Raw genomic sequence first — 18,905 nt, 5'->3', positions numbered from 1 at the left:
CATAGCACTCAGGCGTCGTATGGAACCCATCCTATATGTGGGCTCCTCATCGCTGCTAGTCTCTTTTGTGGCCTCCTGAACGGACATGGATGACAATCTCTTTTGGATCTTGTCAAGTTCTTCTTTATGCTCGCAATCCCACCATTTGTGTGGACCTCGACAAAGTATGCAGTTTATTGCCCTTGTGTTTGCCGAGGATGCGCCGGCCCTCAAGTTTCCTGAGTTGTGGGAGGGGGTAGATGTTTGTCTCTGGGCATCACCTCCTCCACTTCTTCTATGATATGTATTAATGGTGTTGGACGATACTCGTGAGCCGTTCTCTGTACCCTTTGGAGAGCTTGGAGACGGATTGTTAGAGCGTGTTGACGTCCCACTTGAATCCTTCTCGGATTGACGACCTTCCCGACTGAGTAGTCCATCAATCTCTCAGCAGCACACATAGCAGCAGCGAGGGTATCAATATTCTGCCTCAAAATCTCTCGCTGCGCCCATTCCTTTAACCCGTTGACAAAGTTGAACACACGATCTTTCTCATTCATGTCTGTGATGTCCAACATTATCGCCGAGTATTCCTTAACATAGTTGCGAAGAGAACCCTTCTGGCGGCACTCTTGCAACTTCGTCTGTGCAACAAACGCTGTGTTGACGGGGTAGAATTGTTCTTTGAGTTCCTCTTTGAACTCCGCCCATGTATCAATCTTGATCCTTCCTGCTTCGATGTCTGCGTGCTTGGTGCGCCACCACAGCTTAGCATCTTCGGACAAGTACATGATGGCAGTATCCACCTTCTGATCGTCACTTAGTTGACATATTCGGAAGTACTGCTCCATGTTGAAGAGGAAGTTATCAACTTCTTTCGCATCTCTAGCGCCACTGTAGTCGCGAGGTTTGGGCGGCTTTATCTTCGCCGCACCAACACCCAGTGCGTCTCTGCCCACAGCGCGCGTTAAGGTAGCACATTTCTCAAGTGCTTCGTTGGCTTTTCCTTGAACAAATTGCAATTGTTCGCGGAGGGCATCTCTGTCAGCCATCAATTTCACAATTTGCTCGGCTTGCTCGTGTACAATGACTTGGAGCTCGGCCCATTTGTCCGCCTTCTCCTCGAGCCAAGCGAGCCTTTCTTCTACGAATTCCATCTTCGTGTAGCCCTCCTTGGTGCCTACACGGGTTGCTTGCGACGAGGTTTGAGCCTCGGCTCTGATACCAACGGTCACGGTCCGTGAGTTTGGACCCCGAAACGTGCGGCGCGCTCTAGCCTTTTGGCGGCAAGAACGCTAGCCTTGAGCGGAAGAGGGGCTTGTGAGCACAAAGCAACACAAGCGGGCAATAGAATCTCAGGAGCACTCACGTCTATCTGGGCGACGGAGTGCGGGTGGTCGGGGCTTGTGACGGCCGATACTTCAAAGCGGGCACAAGCGGGTCCGAACCACGAGTCCTTAGCGCATCAAGTTGGGTTGGAGGGGAGCTAATATGCAAGTAAGACACAATATCTATAAAGGTCTAACAACAAACAAGCATAAAAGCCAGGCAACACTTGGTAGAAGGTTTTAAGATTTCATTAATTATTCGCCCTCTAAAGAGCTTAAATGACATACAAGGAGAATCCCTAGTGAACACTGATCTGACAGTAACACAATAATGGGACCTCAAGCTAAGAAAACATAACCTAAACTCTAGGAAAGCACTTAAATGGAATCTAATACATCAAAAGGAGTTGGATTCTAACACAATGGCACAATGATCGATGCTTGTATGTTGTAAGAGACAAATGTTTTACTACAATTATAATACAAGTACATGAGAAGTGTATGTGTTAGTAGTTTCTATTATTCTTATTGATATTAGCCACGGATCAGGTAGTAATAAGGAAGGGATGGCTTGTTAGTAAGAACTAATAGTAGTAAAACTATTGTCGGCTAGGCTTTCAATCATTGATTCCTCATACACGATACACCTAGAAAAGTCCATTCTTTGTCTGCAAAAGTTACACCTTTTTTTTTACAAAAAAAAAAGAAAAAAAAAAAGAAAACTTGGTGAAAAAAAAGGGTTACCACCATCCCTATTATCTTTGGCTTTGGTAAGAAAGTATAGCTAAAGCAAATGAAATTGATATTTGTAAAAAAAAAAAAAAAAGACTTTTCTCTTCGAAATATAATGTTTTAATTTTATTTTCATTAAGTTACTATGATGTTTTGATCCATACATAGATTTGTCTGAAATTATCTTAAAACTTACCATTACTAAAACCACATATCTACCCTATAAAATTTAAGAAAACAACAAAGATTTTCAATCATTAATTCCTCATACACCTGGAGAATTCGATTCCATCCATGTTAACATCAAATAAATCATAAAGTAAAGAAAAGACAAATTTATATCTTTACAAAAAAATCTCATTATTTGACTATAGGAATTACAACAATATTTATAACACATTTTAACCTAAAGTATTATCAAACATATAAGAATGAACAAATCAAAGTAATAAAGAAAAGACAAATTACCTTTACAGTAACCTAATTATATCAATTATCATAGCCTAAGAATTGGATGCCCTTTTCATATCATTTAACCCCCCACCATCCCTACACCATCATATCTTTGTCCATTACAATGAATCAATGATCACCTATAACAAACCCTCTTCAATATCTCACCATACATCAACGATTAGCATAGGTCTGAAATTTTGACTTTTCGAATCGGTGTTAAACCATCCTTAGCCTCAGGAGTTGGGACCATTCATGTACGCGGTCCCCACCATGAAGCCATATACGGCTATACTTAGGGTGTATGTCATAAAGGGAGCTGGGATGTTCCGAGGGTTTCATGTTCAAATTGCTTTATGGTATTGGCAAGTTGCTTCATGTTGTCATCATACACGTAAGGCAGTTTTTCGTGAAATGTAATCTTTTTCTTGGCCGAGGGTGGGAGTAAGACACGGCATGGCTCACCTACGACTTGGATGGAGTTGTGGTAGTGGTAGTATCGGATTTTAGCCTCTGTGTGGTGAAGTGACTTCCCTACAATGTTCTCTGACATGTGAACGCCGGTTGCTAATACATTCCTTGCTTGTATGGCGTATTTTCTATCTCTTCGGATTTTAGTCCTCCAGTCCCTGAACAGCAGTTTCTCAAAACCCCATTCCCTGGCAATTTATAAAAACCACAAAATATGAGCAACAGCCAAAAGTTGTAGACTTTCTAAAATAGAGATGGGAGCAAAGTATGGCATAGATTTTTTAAAAAAAAATCAGGAAACTAGAGACAAACATTGTTCTAGAATTGGATCACCACATGGATCAACATCAATATGGGGTCACTAGAATATTTTAAGCAAAAAACATTCATGAAAAATTTAATTTCCAGTTTACTGCATTACAGCATAATACGGAGTAGCAATTATAGATAGCAGAGGAAGGTTAAATGCCCCCTTACATTTCTATGCACCATAGCACCATCAACTAATTGTAAGATTGAGGGGAAAAATAGCGAAGCAATCAAGCAGCACCAAAAAGTTGGAAACCTAAAGTCGAATAGCTATTGGTGCACCTAAATTAGAACACCTATTAGCTATGTTACATGAACTCGGGAACGGGTGTTGGACACGGACACATGTCCAAGTGTCCGATCCGACAAGTTCCAAAATTTTAGGTCACGGGGACTTTGTCCGATATTTGGACACGGGTACGGAGACACGTCTATACGTCATTTAAATTTATATAAATAAATTATATATTACAAAAGCTTTAAATTTTTCATTACGTCCTCCCCTATTTTTTTATTTTAATTCTTTCTTCGGTAAATTCTCCTAATAAATGACAATCATCTTCTCTCCATCTTCTCTATATCAATGGTGATTTTCGAACAAGATGTGTTTTTCTTTCATGTTTCTCCTCTTTTTTCCTCTCTACTCTTAATGGAAGTGTCCGAGTACACAGTGAAGGGTCGGACACGTATCCCTGCCGGTGTCGTGTCGACACATACACTTCGTGATTTTAGCCGCATCCGATTAACATAGCCTATTAGTTCCTAATAAACCATCTGAAGTTCGAAGAAAACAGCATAGCACAGCTTAGCAAAAGCCTTAGTGTGACCTCCTCACCAGTGATCATCATCCCAAGTTCTCAACACAATTAACTGTTCATGGAACTTGTATCATTATACAGAGTAACTATGTAGATTCCCGTTTGTAAATTGTTAATTAATCTTCTTTACCCATCAAATAAAAGTAAAAGACTTCTAGTGACAACAGAATATCATTATGAGTCTTGAATCCTTTTTTTAATCTTTTGTTGTGTCTATATGCATTTTCTAATGAACATTATGTTATCCACTTTCAACTTTAGAAAGCATTTCTTTTCTTCTAAAACAAAAAAAGGGTTGCTTTCTTTTTCCTCTTTTCCATGTTGTAGTAAATTCCTATTACCTAGAAACAAAGGAAAAGTAGTGGTGCAACTTTCATTGCACCACCACATGGGGTTTAACATATCTTTATAATGAACTCTCAACATCGATTCATATGCTTAAATACTCAATATTATGGATTGAGTATGAGCAAAGTTCTCATGCACCCCGATATTGGCATCATATACGCACAAGCTCTAGCATCCAAGACACATGATTCCTAAGCTCGAACTCCATGGTAACAACAGATCTAATTTGACCTCCATTATAAGTAAAGCGAATAGATCCAGCATAATGATGCTTCCTATTGAAGACACCGATAAAATAATAGTGCTTACTGCTAAGTGCTTGGCAGCTTGACATCTCCATATATTGATGCCTTTCTTTTTCACTTTTCACAAAAAAGAATGGTCAATAATTTTGTATATTCCATTCCTAAGATTCTCAATTTCTCACTACCACCATCGGAGGACAAAATCGAAGCAAAATGCTAGTGGAAGGCAGGTGGAGTTCAAGTTACAGGCAAAACACTCATAAACCATAGAGGACAGAGTGTTACAGAGTAGCATCAACTTGACAACAATAACCAGAAAACATAGTAATTCAACATCATTTATAACTTAATCCAAACATCCAGTGTTTCCTCATAAATTCGTCGGTGGTAGATTTCAACTATGCACTAGAATATTAAGACTTTGCACTCATCAACATCAGGGCATCGAATCACTTTCCATTAGACTACTTTTGCCACATTAGTCATCGCGAATATTGCATTACTTAGAAGAACGTTTTGCTCGATATTGTATTATTAATCTCTTAATAGAAAATTTCACTTCGCCTAATATTATTAATCAAATAAAAAATACACCGCCTTAGCTTAAGAGCCTTAACTAACAAACAAACATTAGTCCTCCTATTGTCAAATCTAAGCAATTAATAATTAACCAAACACCTGCATCTCAATTGCATCAGATCTATTTAATATATTTAACCCTCTAATTAGCAATCAAAACCAACAGAGAATGTTTCCTAATACCTAGGAGTAGTACAAATACATTAGTTCAATTACCATAATCAATCCCATAATTATAATTAATCAATATTTCTCCCTATTAACAAACAAATTAAACCTTAATCAAACTAAGAACTAACAAACAAACCCAGAATTATAATAACACTACCAACAAGAATTTAAATCCAGAATGATAATTACTGTTAAAGACCCCAGAATCAGAAAATAATCAAATCATAACCAATCAAGAATTAAAAACACCCAAAATTAATCAAAACTAACCCAGAAAAATACACAAGTAACCAAAACTAACCAGAAAACCCCACAATTAATCATTAAAAATATCCCAGAATCACAAAACAAGCTAATCATATGAATAAACACACAATTAATCAAAATTAACCAAGAAAAAACCCTAGAACTAACCAAAATTAACAGGAAAAAAAATATTAAAATTACCTGGAATAATCTTGGGATGAATCATTCTTGAAGCAAAGAGCACTAGACATAGGATTCTGCTCAATAGTAATCTGAGTAAACCCATCAAACTCCTTCATAACATTCTTCAACGAACTCCCTTTTGGAACGTAAATATACTCATCAACATCAAAATAAAACGTCCATTTCGCAGCAAATCTATACCTATGTAAACAATCATTCACCACCAAAAACTGATTATAATAATACCCATCAAATTTCTCTTGATCACTAATATCTTGAATCGTTACTCTCCCCTTCTTCACCCATGGTTCTAGAACCTTCCGAACTTCATCGGAAACCCCACCAGCATCATGAAACACGAAATGCGACTTCTCCCCAAAGCGCCAAGCATGGTACGCAACCCACTCGCGAATTCTCGACGCACTGAGAGTGCCGTAAAGTGAGGACCCACAATAGAGGTAGTCTAGTTCTGGGGAGAAGTGTAGAGTGAGTTGTTAAAAGCGCCGGGAAGTTCTTCAAGCGCTGTAAATTTCTCGAAAAAGCGTGGGGAAAGAGAGTAGTAAGCGTAGAGAATGAGTTTTCCGCCGGAATTATCGACGTTTGGGTTCATCGGAAAAGTGCAGTTTACGACGACAACAGTGTAGACTCTTCCGTAACCCCAGTCAGGAAGGATTTTGAACGCTTTTGCGCGGGTAGGTTGGTGGGTTCGATTGTTTGGGACCCACTCACATTTGTACCATGGTTGACCGTACACGTGGATCGGTTTCGACGCTAATCCAACGACGGAGAATGTCGCCGGTCCTCCACGGTAAGCACCCATCTGAACAAAGAGCGCAGCGGCATTTCCGTACGGTTTGAACTCTCTTTTACTCAGGTCTGGGTTTTCGGGTCTGGACCGACCCGGAAGAGGGAGGTTTCTGGGTTTATTGATGGAGGAGAGAGAGAGTAAGTGGGTGGTTTTAGTGGTGTTGAGGAGGTGGTTGAGAGGAAGAGGGGAAGTGCAGTGGCAAGAAGAGGAGAGAGAAAGGAGGTGGTCGTAGTAAGGTTGAAGGTTCCAAAGGAGTAAAACGAGGGTGAGAGTTAAGAGTGTGGCGAGAACTGGTTTGGTTTCGAAGCAGAGTAAGAGTTTTCCGACGGGTTTTCCGGTGACTCCCCCGGTGAAAGGTGATGAGTCTTGTTTCTTCATTGTTGGGGTGTGAAGAAGTGTGAGGAGAGAGAGTAGGACGGGGGTTTTAAAGGTGGGAAGTATGGTAGTGAATGAGTGATGAGGTGGAACTTTTAAAAAAATAGTGGAACTGAGGTTGTTAAAAAGATTTTATAATTTTTTTTATCTTTTATTTAAAAAAATTGTAACGTTGAAAATTTAACTCATGTAAAATACACATCTAAAAATTTTCAAGAAAAAAAAAATATACATCTAAAATGTATGTGTAAATAATAGTAATAATAGTAATAATAATAATAATAATAATAATAATAATAATAATAATAATAATAATAATAAAAACCATATAATAGACCTCTTATGTTACTCCGTATTTAAAATAAAAATAAAATTACAGTATGTATTTTCTCCATTTGTCCCAATATATAGTTTTTGTTTGTGTTTTTTCACGGTATTTAAGAAATAAAACAAAAATTAGGGAAGAGGAAGTGAATGAAGTATATAAAAAGGTGAAAAGTATAATTATATACAAAAGTTAGAGAGAGATAGTGGAAAAAAAAGTATAAGGCAAATGGAAAATTTAAGGGTAATTTAAGAAGTATAAAAAATAAAGTTAAAAAAAATGAAGATACAATGGAATTTACATATTATCCAAAAATAGAAACGAAAACAATATTTGGATGTCTAAAATAGAAAAACATGAACTATAATATAAGGCGAGGGAGTAAAAAAGTTACTCTGTATGTCCTAAATTTCGAAATAACAAGGGTTTGACGTATATATTGCTACATGGTGAATATTGTTTTAAAGTTGGCAAACAAGTAATGCTTGTATTTGTTTTCAAAGATAAACAAGGAAGCATAAGTCGACACGCATAATTAAATGTGTTCAGGGAGTAATTGTAAATTTATAATGACCTAATTAACTAAATGTATCAGAGATTCTTGATACTAACTTGTTTTTGTGTCCAATTTGTATTATACTATCATGTTGTGTAAGATTTTTGGCAACTCTACTTATACCAATAAATAGTTTATAGATTTGGGCAAATTAACGAGAAATTTGTGAATTTTTTTTTTTTTTTTTTTTTTTTGGACAAGAGCAAAAGATGAAAACATAAAATTTGTGAATTTTAGTGGAAAAAAAACGTTAAGTTTGAGAAATAATTTTTTGCGAGTGCAAAATAACGCAAAAAAAAAAAAAAAAAAAAAAAAAAAAAAAAAAAAAGGAGGAGGTGAGCTGGGAAGAGGTGGTGCTACCGACAGGGGTCTAATTGGTCTAAAGGAGACTGCATGTGATTTGCTGGCAATTAATCATTTGTGAGTTTGTTTTTGACGAAGAGAGAGAAAATTAACATTCTTCTTACAACCAAAATACTGCAATATTGGTATTACTACGTATTATATTTAGGGTGTGTTCACTTTTTTTATATTCTTTTTGACTTTGCTTTCACTACAGAATTGCTCTATTCACTACAGAATTGCTCTATTCATTGGTTTTAGATTTTGCTTAATTTTGGAGTTGGACTAAAATTATTCTATTTCTTGGATTCTTTTAAGCAACTTTTTTTGTTATCATTATTAGTTCATAGCTTGTTAAAGCTGTGATTTGTGTTGTGCGATTAATAGGTCCAAAGTTGATGATTTGGGAAATTATTAATCATGATTCTTATTTTTACTAGTTGTAAATTATATCTGTAAATTAAAATTGATTTTTGTTGATTTTATTACAAATTCTTAAATGAACCTGGTTCATACTAATTTATTGTGGACCACTAACATTAGACACACTATGATTTTTTTATTAATAAAAAAAAAATCACTCATTGTGGTATTATAAAGCCTATAAGAGGTTTTTTTTTAATGAAATTTTTTATATACTGGTCAATATGAATAATGAAGGTCATTATGTTAAAATTAGGGTCATTATGTTCAAGATAAGGGTCACTGTATTCAATATAATGCCAGTTACATGCATGCGTATAAACCTCAGGTCCACACAAGTTATTTCTTGATTTGATAAAACGTACGAGATTGTAATAAATTATTGAATTTCTTGATTACTACGGAGTTTTTTTTTTTTTTTTTTTTTTTTTTTTTTTTTTTGCTTTCTAGGTTATATTTATAGACACGTACAACTGTACAAGTAGAGTATGTACTCCCTACATGACTTGCTAGTTTTTTGTTATTTTGACTAATGGATAAAGATATTTTATAATAAGTAAACCGATATAATAAAAATCAATCTAGTTTGTGAGTATTCCCATTCCAGTATTTTTGACTTAATATGATGCTATAAATAATAAGTAATAATATGTTAAAATAAGGTCAAGAAACATAGCCTTAAAGTGGGCTCTTCTTGGACTGTTGATTATTGTGCAACAAAATTTCATTAAATCCCAATAATTTAGGAATAGGATATGCATAAACCAAAATCCAAAATCAAAGAAAGACAACATATATTATGGTGCAAAATTATTAAATACTTGTATATGTTTTTATGGGTGCATTAGTAGCAAGTTGATTATAAATATTATGTAGTCGACATGAGAAATGAAATAACGATAAGATATCAATGCCGAATTTCAATAAAGTAGAATTTTGAACCTAATTATTATGACTGAAGTTCATTAGAAAAAAAAAAACCAAAACAATTGTGATTGATAAGGATCGACGAAAGATGAGATGTTTCTTCCCTGCTCCGTCCATAAGACCATAATCCATGTTTGAGCTAAAGCATACACGTGTAGTCTTTCTTTTCCACAAACAAATTTCTAGTAGTATATAATTTTAGAATCGATTAAATAATTCTTATAAAATTATACTCTGTCAAGCCTAATATTGTATAGATAATGAGCTAATATTATTGGCCCTAATTTCTTGTTAGGTTGTGTATATATATATATATATATATATATATATATATATATATATATATATATATATATATATATATATATATATATATATATATATATATATATATATATATATATATATATATATATATATATATATATATATATATATATATACTTGTTCATACACTAATACAACTAAGGAAAATCAATTCCTGATATGATATCGGAGCCTCTAAATTTCTAAACCCTAAATTTTTTTACCTCTCTAAACAAAAAAAAAAAAAAAAAAAAAAAAAAAAAATCTCTTTTCTAACACTCTACTGCTTGATCAACAATGGATGATGAAGGCAAGATTGGTTCTTTTTCTCACTTCTACAATCAACAAAGTACTTTGAAGTATGATAATTCTCTATCGAAGCAACATGATATATAAGTCGAATTTGTATTGTACCCATTGTCATCGATTGGCTCACGATTATACTGCTTATTTTTGGTCCATGGCTACCCTGATTGGTGGCTTATAAAATACGACAACCAAGGGAGAGCTTCTCCAACAAGTCTGGTTGTCGCTGCCTCATTCACTACTCCCTTTACTGTCGCCGCTCACACGCCGCTTGTTGTTGTCTTTGCTCACGCTACGGCAGCATCATACACTAATCTCACCACCAATTGTTCGCCAAACATGAGGATCGGTGATTATTTTTCTTTGTCTTGTATTATTGACACAGGTGCCTCTTATCATTTGACGGGTCACTAGTCCTCTCTACTAGATGTTCAATCCATTCTACCATGCCCTGTTAGCCTTCCCGATGGTGCTCAAGCAGTTGCTACAAAGGAGGGTCGTGTTTTCTTGGCGGATGGAATTATTCTTGAACATATCTTATTTGTTCCTAAATTAAATTGCAATTTGATATCGGTCTCTAAATTGATTGATGACACTTATTGTTATGTACGATTCACTAATTCTTTATGTGCTATACAGGATCAAAACTCGGGGAGCCTGATTGGAGGCAGTGAACGAAGTGAACGAATAGATAGAGTCTACTATTTCTGGCGTATCCCAAATGTATGTGCGGTCACAGGTCCGGAGGTCTCTACATTTGAGTTGTGGCATCCACGTTTGGGGCATCCGTCAGAAAAAAAATTGTCAAGTTACTCATTGCTATTAGAGGTAGTTCTGGTAGTAAATATTTACATAAGGCATGTGCAATTTGTCCTCAAGCTAAGCAAACCAAGAATAGTTTTCCTATTAGTGATAGTCGTGCTAGCCGTATTTTTAAAATGATACATTGTGATTTGTGGGGGTCGTATAAAACTCCTTCCACCAAGGGCGAAGGGAGGGGGCTGGTGGAGGCCCGGCCTCCCCGGCCTAGATTTGCGGCCCATGATTCATATCTCTTAGCCCCCCTTAAAATTATTATATATAGTATTAAAGACACATATACAAGAATAAATAAAGCTTTTCAAGTTGGTTGGGTAATGATGGCTTTTTCCCAAGGAGGCTGGGTTCGAATCCCATTACTCAAATATTTGGCCAAAGCTCCAAATACACTTAATAACGTGAAATTAATACGAGGCTACTGACGGCAATCATATTTTGAGATTAAACTCATCAATTACCATTGTTCAGAAGCAAATCAACCAAAACATGTATTTTTTAAAATTCTTCTTTTTGATTAATTTTTTTAAAATATGTAATTTCATTCAATTAATAAATTTCTTATTTTTATATACATGATTGTGATTAGTTGTTTACTTGGTTAATATGTTTATTTATTTAATAATTTTGGCTAATTTTTAATTTATTGAATGTACCTTTAGTATTAAATTTTAGGGTTATATGCTACTTAATTGATATTTGTTGTTTTTATATTGATATAGGTTAATCATGAAATCAAAAACACTAGTTTTTTTTACAAAAAAGTTAATAATCAACAAGAAGAGGGTTCCACTTCAAAGGCAAATTTGAATCCCGAAAGTAATTTGAGTGATGATAATGAGCAAAACACAAGTTTTGAGGGGCAAAAAAGATCTACTATTTCAATTCCCGTAACTAAGAACCCGCAAAAGGTTCCAAGAGTTGAAACATATGATATAATACCTCATGTACTCTTGAGCGTAATCCCGGACTACGCAAACAAATTAGTGACTATCATCCCAATGAGCATGAGCAAATAAGAAGGGAGTATCTTAGACTAAAAGCGTTTCAACCCATTCAAGATGATTATCCCTATTCTGGGTCAGAAAAAACATCGTTGTTCATTTCAGTCAACGCGGTTTAAACAATTTCCTTGGTTAGAATATTCTCCATCAAAAGATCCTGCATTCTGTTTTCCATGCTTTCTTTTTACAAATAAAGCAACCAGATGTTTTACCCATGATGGGTTTACTAATTGGAAAAAAGTGAATAGTGGAAAGAATTGTTCCTTTTTGAATCATATGGGAAAAGTAAGGTCCGAATTCCTAGCACAATAAGAATCAAAAAGCGTGTGATGACTTGTTGAATACAAAGCAACATATTCAACCAGCACTTTTAAGGCAGACAGAAGAAGAAATTAAGAATAACAAGTTGCAATTAAAAACTTCAATTGATGCAGTTCGTTAGCTAGCATTGCAAAATTATCCATTTAGAGGCCATGATGAGATTGTAAACTCTAAGAATCAAGAAAACTTTCTTGAGTTAATAAAATTTATAGTCTCATACAACAAACATGTGAACAAAGTCGTTTTGCAAAGTGCTCCAGGTACTCATTATAACTTTTTTTTAGAGAATTTGTATTTTTATTCATTGCTCCCATACATTATTTAACTAACATTATATTTTTTGGGAATGCTTCATATACGTCATCCACAATTCAAAAGGAGATTTTGGAAATTTTAGCGAAAAAAGTGTAAGATAAAATAAGAAAGGAAATTGGAGAATCAAAATTTTGTGTCATCCTTGACGAATCCCAAGATAGGGAACTAAGAGAACAAATGGAAATTGTTTTAAGGTTTGTTTATCATGATGTAATTTTAAAAGAACGATTTTTTGATCTTGTTCATGTGGAAAACACTTCATCATTAACCTTGCAACAAGAATTATATAAAGTATTGTCTTATCATAACTTGAACCCAAAAAGTATTCGTGGTCAAGGATATGACGGAGCTTCTAATATGAGAGGGGAATTTAATGGTTTGAAAGCTTTAATATTGATAGATTCACCCTATGCATACTTTGTTCATTGTTTTGCTTATCGGCTTCAATTAGCTTTGGTTGGAGCTACAAAAGAAGTGATTCCCATACAACAATTTTTCACTAAATTGGCAATTATAGTCAATATAGTTGATGCATCTTCGAAAAGACATGATGAATTACAAGCTGCACAAAAAGCTGAATTAGCAAACAAGATTGCTAATGACGAGGTTCAAACTGGGAGAGGATTGAATCAAATAGGGAACTTGCAGCGTGCTGCTGATACTCGATGGAAATCTCATCTGAATTCAATCTACAGTTTAGTGAGGACATTTGCTTCTACAGGTACTGTTCTTGTATCCATTATTAAAGAAGGAAATTCTGAACAACGTGCCAATGCTGATGCTGCTTATGATACATTAATGTCCTTTGAGTTCATTTTTATTTTACACTTGATGAGGGAACTTTTAAGGGTGACCGCTAAATAAAGCCAAGCTCTACAATGGCGTGGTCAAGATATAGTGAATGCTATGGGTCTTGTTTCTACAACAAAAGACTTGATACAAAATTTTAGATTGACTGGTTGGGATGATTTGTTTCAAAAGGTTAAGTCTTTTTGTGAGAAGCATAATGTTGATATTCCAGATATGACTACTCTTTACACAGCCGGTAAAGGCCGTTCTCGTTAAGGTGGAAAATAACAATGGAGCATCATTATTGAGTTGATTTGTTTATTGCAGCTTCAGATTTGCAACTACAAGAAATTAATAATAGGTTTGATGAACAAATGATTGATATTCTTATATTGAGTGCAACATTGGATCTTAAAGACTCTTTTAAGTCTTTTAATGTTGATAAAATATGCCATTTGGTGCAAAGGCATTACCCTGAAGACTTCTCTGAACAAGAAAAATATCAACTTGAATGTGAGTTGCAACATTTTTACTTGGATATTTGTGTACGTATGCTATTTGATAAGTTACCTACCTTATCACATCTTTGCCAAGAGTTAACTACAATAGGGAAATTGTCTACATATCCTCTTGTTGATCGATTGATTCGTCTTGTGCTAACTCTTCCTGTCTCTACAGCAACTTGTGAGCGTGACTTTTATGCAATGAATATCGTCAAAACTCAACTAATGAGTAAAATGGAGGATGATTTTCTTAGAGATGTTTTGGTAGTATATACACAGAAAAAGAGATTGTTGTAGGTTTTAGTGTTGAATCTTTAATTGATGATTTTGCTACTATGAAAAATTGTAGAGTACGATTCAACTAATTTTTTTTTGTAACAATAAAATACTAGTACTTTTTAAATTTTTCCATCAATCCTTTGTTCAACAAGTCCGGCCCCCAGGACTTGAAAATCCTGGCTTCGTCCCTGCCTTCTGCTTGTGGTGCACACTATTTTCTGACCCTTGTCGAGGATTTTTCAAGGGGTGTTTGGGTTTACTTATTAAATGACAAAACCGAGGTCTATTCATCTTTTTGCTCATTCTTTGCTAGGATTAAAACTCATTTTGAAGTGTCTGTGAAATGTGTCCGGAGTGACAATGGTACGAAATTTAAACACATGCTTCCCTACTTTAATGAACATGGCATTTTACTTCAAACTTCTTGTGTTGGTATTCCACAACAAAATGGTTGAGGTGAGCGTAAACACCAACATATAATAAATGTGGGTCGTGCATTATGTTTTAGGGAAATCTGTCGATTGATTTATAGGGTGAATGTTTTCTTAGGGCGGTATATTTGATTAATCGTACTTCCTCTCGTTTACTAGACAATAAGACACGGTATGAGGTCTTATTTGGCAAAGAACCTACTTTTGATGAAATGAGAGTTTTTGGTTGTCTTAGTTTTGCTCATGATCAAAGATCCAAAGGTGATAAATTTGCTCCTAGGAGTAGGAAGTGTGTTTTTATTGGTTATCCTCATGGCAAAAAGGGGTGGAAATTATATGATATTGGCAAGGGAGATATTTTTGTGTCGCGTGATGTGCAATTTCATGAAAATGAATTTCCTTTTGCTAGTGTTAATAGTAATAATAATGTGGTTGCTCCTGATGCAAATGAAAATAATGTGGGGATTGACCATGAGTTGTTGGATGATTTGGAGTTGGTCTTAGAGGTGAGTGAGGAAGCCAATGCTACAAATTATAATGTGGAGACTTTGGAAGAGACAAGTAGTCCGCTCCGCAGTCCTCATGTGGAGAACGCTGCTAGCCACGGCCAGCCCGTGGCACCTGTTGCCATCCATAGTGCAGCAGCTACTGGCAGCTTCTCTACTACAGATGCTACAATTTCTGCCGACACTTTTCTTCCGCTTGATTGTGGTACACGTGAGCGTCGTCCATCGGGTTGGCATCAGGATTATGTTGCACATACTATATCTCTTCCGAGTGCATCTATCTATCCCAGTTCACTGCTCAATCCAAGCTCCTAAGTTACTCCTTATCCTATAGCACATTTTGTGAATTGTGATAAATTTTCTTTGCGACACTGTGTATTTGTTGCAGTTGTAGATACGGTGGTTGAGCCTCGTAATTTTAAATAGGCTATGCAACATGAGGGGTGGGGAGAGGCTATGCAAAAAGAAATCTTTGCCTTGGAAAATAATGAAACTTAGGTAATGTAAGAATTACCTTCGGGGAAGAAGGCTCTCGGGTGCAGATGGGATTACAAGGTGAAACATAATTCAGATGGCACAATTGAAAGATTGAAGGCTCGACTTGTTATTTTCGATAATAATCAAGTCGAAGGTATTGATTATAATGAGACATTTGCACCTGTATGTGGTCACCGTTCGTGCTTTCTTAGCTGTTGTTGCTGCTAAAAATTGGAAATTACATCAAATGGATGTTCATAATGCCTTTCTTCATGGTGATCTTGATGAGGAAATCTATATGAAGCCTCCTCTCGGATTTCATGGTTCTCAACATGGCATGGTATGTCGCCTACAAAATTCTTTGTATGGCCTTCGACAAGCACCCCATTGTTGGTTTTCCAAATTGTCTAGCTTTCTCAAAAGGTATGGTTTTTAGCAATCGTATTCCGATTAATCTCTATTCACTCTGAATCATGAGGCTATTCATCACAGTGTCCTTGTGTATGTTGAAGATTTAATCATTTCGGGGAATGATTCTTCTACAATATCTGCTTTTAAATCATATTTGAGTGATTGTTTTTATATGAAAGATTTTGGTGTGTTAAAGTACTTTTCTTGGTATTGAGGTTGCACAAAGTCCGGAGGGCATATTTTTATGTCAAGGGAAATATACTCTTGATATTATTGTTGAATCATGTTTACTAGGGGCATGACCGACCGGTACTCTGATTGAGAAAAATCATACACTAGCTAAATCAGAGACACCTCTTATTGATGACCCCGAAATGTATCGTCGTCTTGTGGGTCGTTTGATCTATTTGTCTTTTACTAGACCTGATTTGGCTTATAGAGTTCATATCTTATCTCAATTTATTCAACAACCTCGTCACAATCATTGGGAGGCAGTACTTCGTGTGGTACGCTACTTAAAAGGTTGTTCGGGTCAAGGGATGCTTTTGGGTTCAGATTGTGATCTACATTTGAAAGGATGGTGTGACTCGGATTGGGCTAGTTGTCCTTTGATGAGACGGTTGATTTCTAGTTCGTTGGTGTTTCTTGGTGGTTCTCCGATTTCTTAAAAGACCAAGAAACAACATATTGTCTCTAAGTCTTCTGTAGAGGTAGAGTATCATTCAATGTCGGCAATTACTTCAGAGTTGAAATGGTTGAAGGTGCTACTTGACAGTTTGGGAGTCTCGTATCCACGTGCGATGAGCTTATTTTGTGATAGTCAATCAGCGTTATATATTGCGCAGAATTCGGTCTTTCATGAACGCACCAAGCATATTGTTGATTGTCATTATGTTAGGGATGAAATTCAAGAAGGGGTTATTAGTCCGTCTTATGTGAAGACAACTTAATAACTCGCGGATATATTCAATAAGGCCTTAAGCAAACACCAATTTTTGTATTTACTTGGCAAGTTAGGCATTTGTGATTTGCATGCTCCAACTTCAGGGGGGTGTTAAGCCTAATATTTTATAGTTAATGGGCCAATGTTACCGGCCCTAATATCTTGTTAGGTTGTATATATATACTTGTTCATAAAGTAATACAACTAAGGAAAATCAATTCCTGACATACTCGTTGAATAGAATGACTTAAAATTAATTAACAAGTTTGAAATAGACTTAGTTTATATTATAAACATGTTTAATTAAGTTTAACTTTTATTAATTGATTCACATCCAATAATCATTCACAAGCTACTCATTTTAGTGCTCTCACTTGGATTCTGAATACTTAATCCGGGATTCCTATAATGTATAGGGTGTACCTTGAATACATGAGTACATGACTTACTCCTTTAAGTCCCCTCACTTAGATGATTAGTTAGTCCAATACCCCTTTAATCTATACAATTTGCACCTTGGATAACACGACTTACTCCTTTTAGTGCCCTTGTGTTGACTCTTAAGTGATTTTGATGATGATGTTGATGATTGAGCAAACTTCTATCTAATAAGAGTTTACTAGTGTTTTGATGTTTGCAGAATAAGTAAACGCTGGGAGTAAAAGTGAGGTCTGGAACAGAGGAACTTAAGAAGACTAAGGATGGCAAGTAAGATCAAAGGAAGAGTTCCAGAAAGAAGTTCTCTGAACAAAACTAGATGGAACTACAAGGTGTTCCCTAATAGGAACATATCAAGGGCTCTCTAACAGAAGCAAGTTCCAGTGTAATGATGGAGAAAGAAAGACAACAGGTTGTAATGACTTAGTCTGCGAGTTCCAGTGTAATGATGGAACATGACTTCAAGAATCAAAAACCAATGCAGAGCTCGAGATATCAATCATAAAGATGAACTTCATAACTTAGGTTGTATTAAAGGTAAGTTTTTTATTTAGGGTTGATATAAATATATGATTGGTTGATATGCATGGAACTTATTGGAAATCAGATAAAAAGTTATACCGCAATTGCACGGTGTCTGTTGTTAGCAGAGACTTAGAAAATACGGGTCGAATTCCACAGGGAGACAGGTTCTATTAGTTTTTGCCCAATTATTATAAACTATTTGAAAAAATGAAGAGTGATTTGATATCAATTAACTAAACTAGGAAAATAATGAAAATAAGGTTGTTCTCAAATAAATAAAGGTCTAGGACATACGTTCGGTCCACCATGCTTATACCAATCCAAGAAATGCAAACAATTCATTGATAAATAAACTGGGTAGAATAATTAAAGCACATGTTAATCCTACGATCGGGAATTAACGCTTATGAATTAACATATGTAGTTCGGTCGCTAACTTAATCAAATCCGCCAATTGTAATTAAGCCTCTACAAATATGATCTTTCAATTCTAATTTTTATTAGCTAAATAATCAACTTATGATATTGGCCAAATACATGAATCAAACAATAAAGCACAAATCAATTGGAATCATTCAAACCCTGATTCATAAATTTATAAATAATTAAGCACAAATAATCAAGGTATAAACATAGCTTCCCTCACTTGGCCCTAGAAAACGAGTACTCACTCAAAATTGAAATAAACAAAACTAAAGGAATAAATGAACTTGAATTCATAATTAATCAAATAAAAGACGAAAGATTGAATGAAATACCTCAAATATTAAATTAATGAATAACAATAAACTAGGGTTCAACAATGGAGTAGAAAACTAAAAGAACGTTCAAGCATAAAATAAAGCATAAGAGAAGAAATAAAATCCTCTCAAGTATTTATATTAAAACCTAATCCTAAGCTAATTAAAATAGAAATA

At 35.4% G+C, this 18,905-nt stretch overlaps 1 protein-coding gene and 1 pseudogene across 1 annotated transcript; one reads left to right on the top strand and one right to left on the bottom strand.

Moving 5' to 3' along the window:
• Positions 1-2,349: 2,349 nt before the first annotated feature.
• Positions 2,350-7,165, bottom strand: LOC110682983 (annotated as a pseudogene).
• Positions 7,166-13,592: 6,427 nt separating this feature from the next.
• LOC110683119 lies at positions 13,593-14,275 on the top strand. Its single transcript, XM_021859471.1, has 2 exons — positions 13,593-13,731; positions 13,803-14,275. The coding sequence occupies exons 1-2, from the start codon at positions 13,593-13,595 to the stop codon at positions 14,273-14,275; spliced, it is 612 nt and encodes a 203-aa protein (XP_021715163.1).
• Positions 14,276-18,905: the final 4,630 nt, after the last annotated feature.

The sequence above is a fragment of the Chenopodium quinoa genome, unplaced genomic scaffold (genome assembly GCF_001683475.1).
Source record: "Chenopodium quinoa cultivar QQ74 unplaced genomic scaffold, ASM168347v1, whole genome shotgun sequence".
Classification (NCBI taxonomy): domain Eukaryota; kingdom Viridiplantae; phylum Streptophyta; class Magnoliopsida; order Caryophyllales; family Amaranthaceae; genus Chenopodium; species Chenopodium quinoa.
Note: the sequence above shows the minus strand (reverse complement) of the source record. Positions and strands in the feature narration are given on the sequence as shown.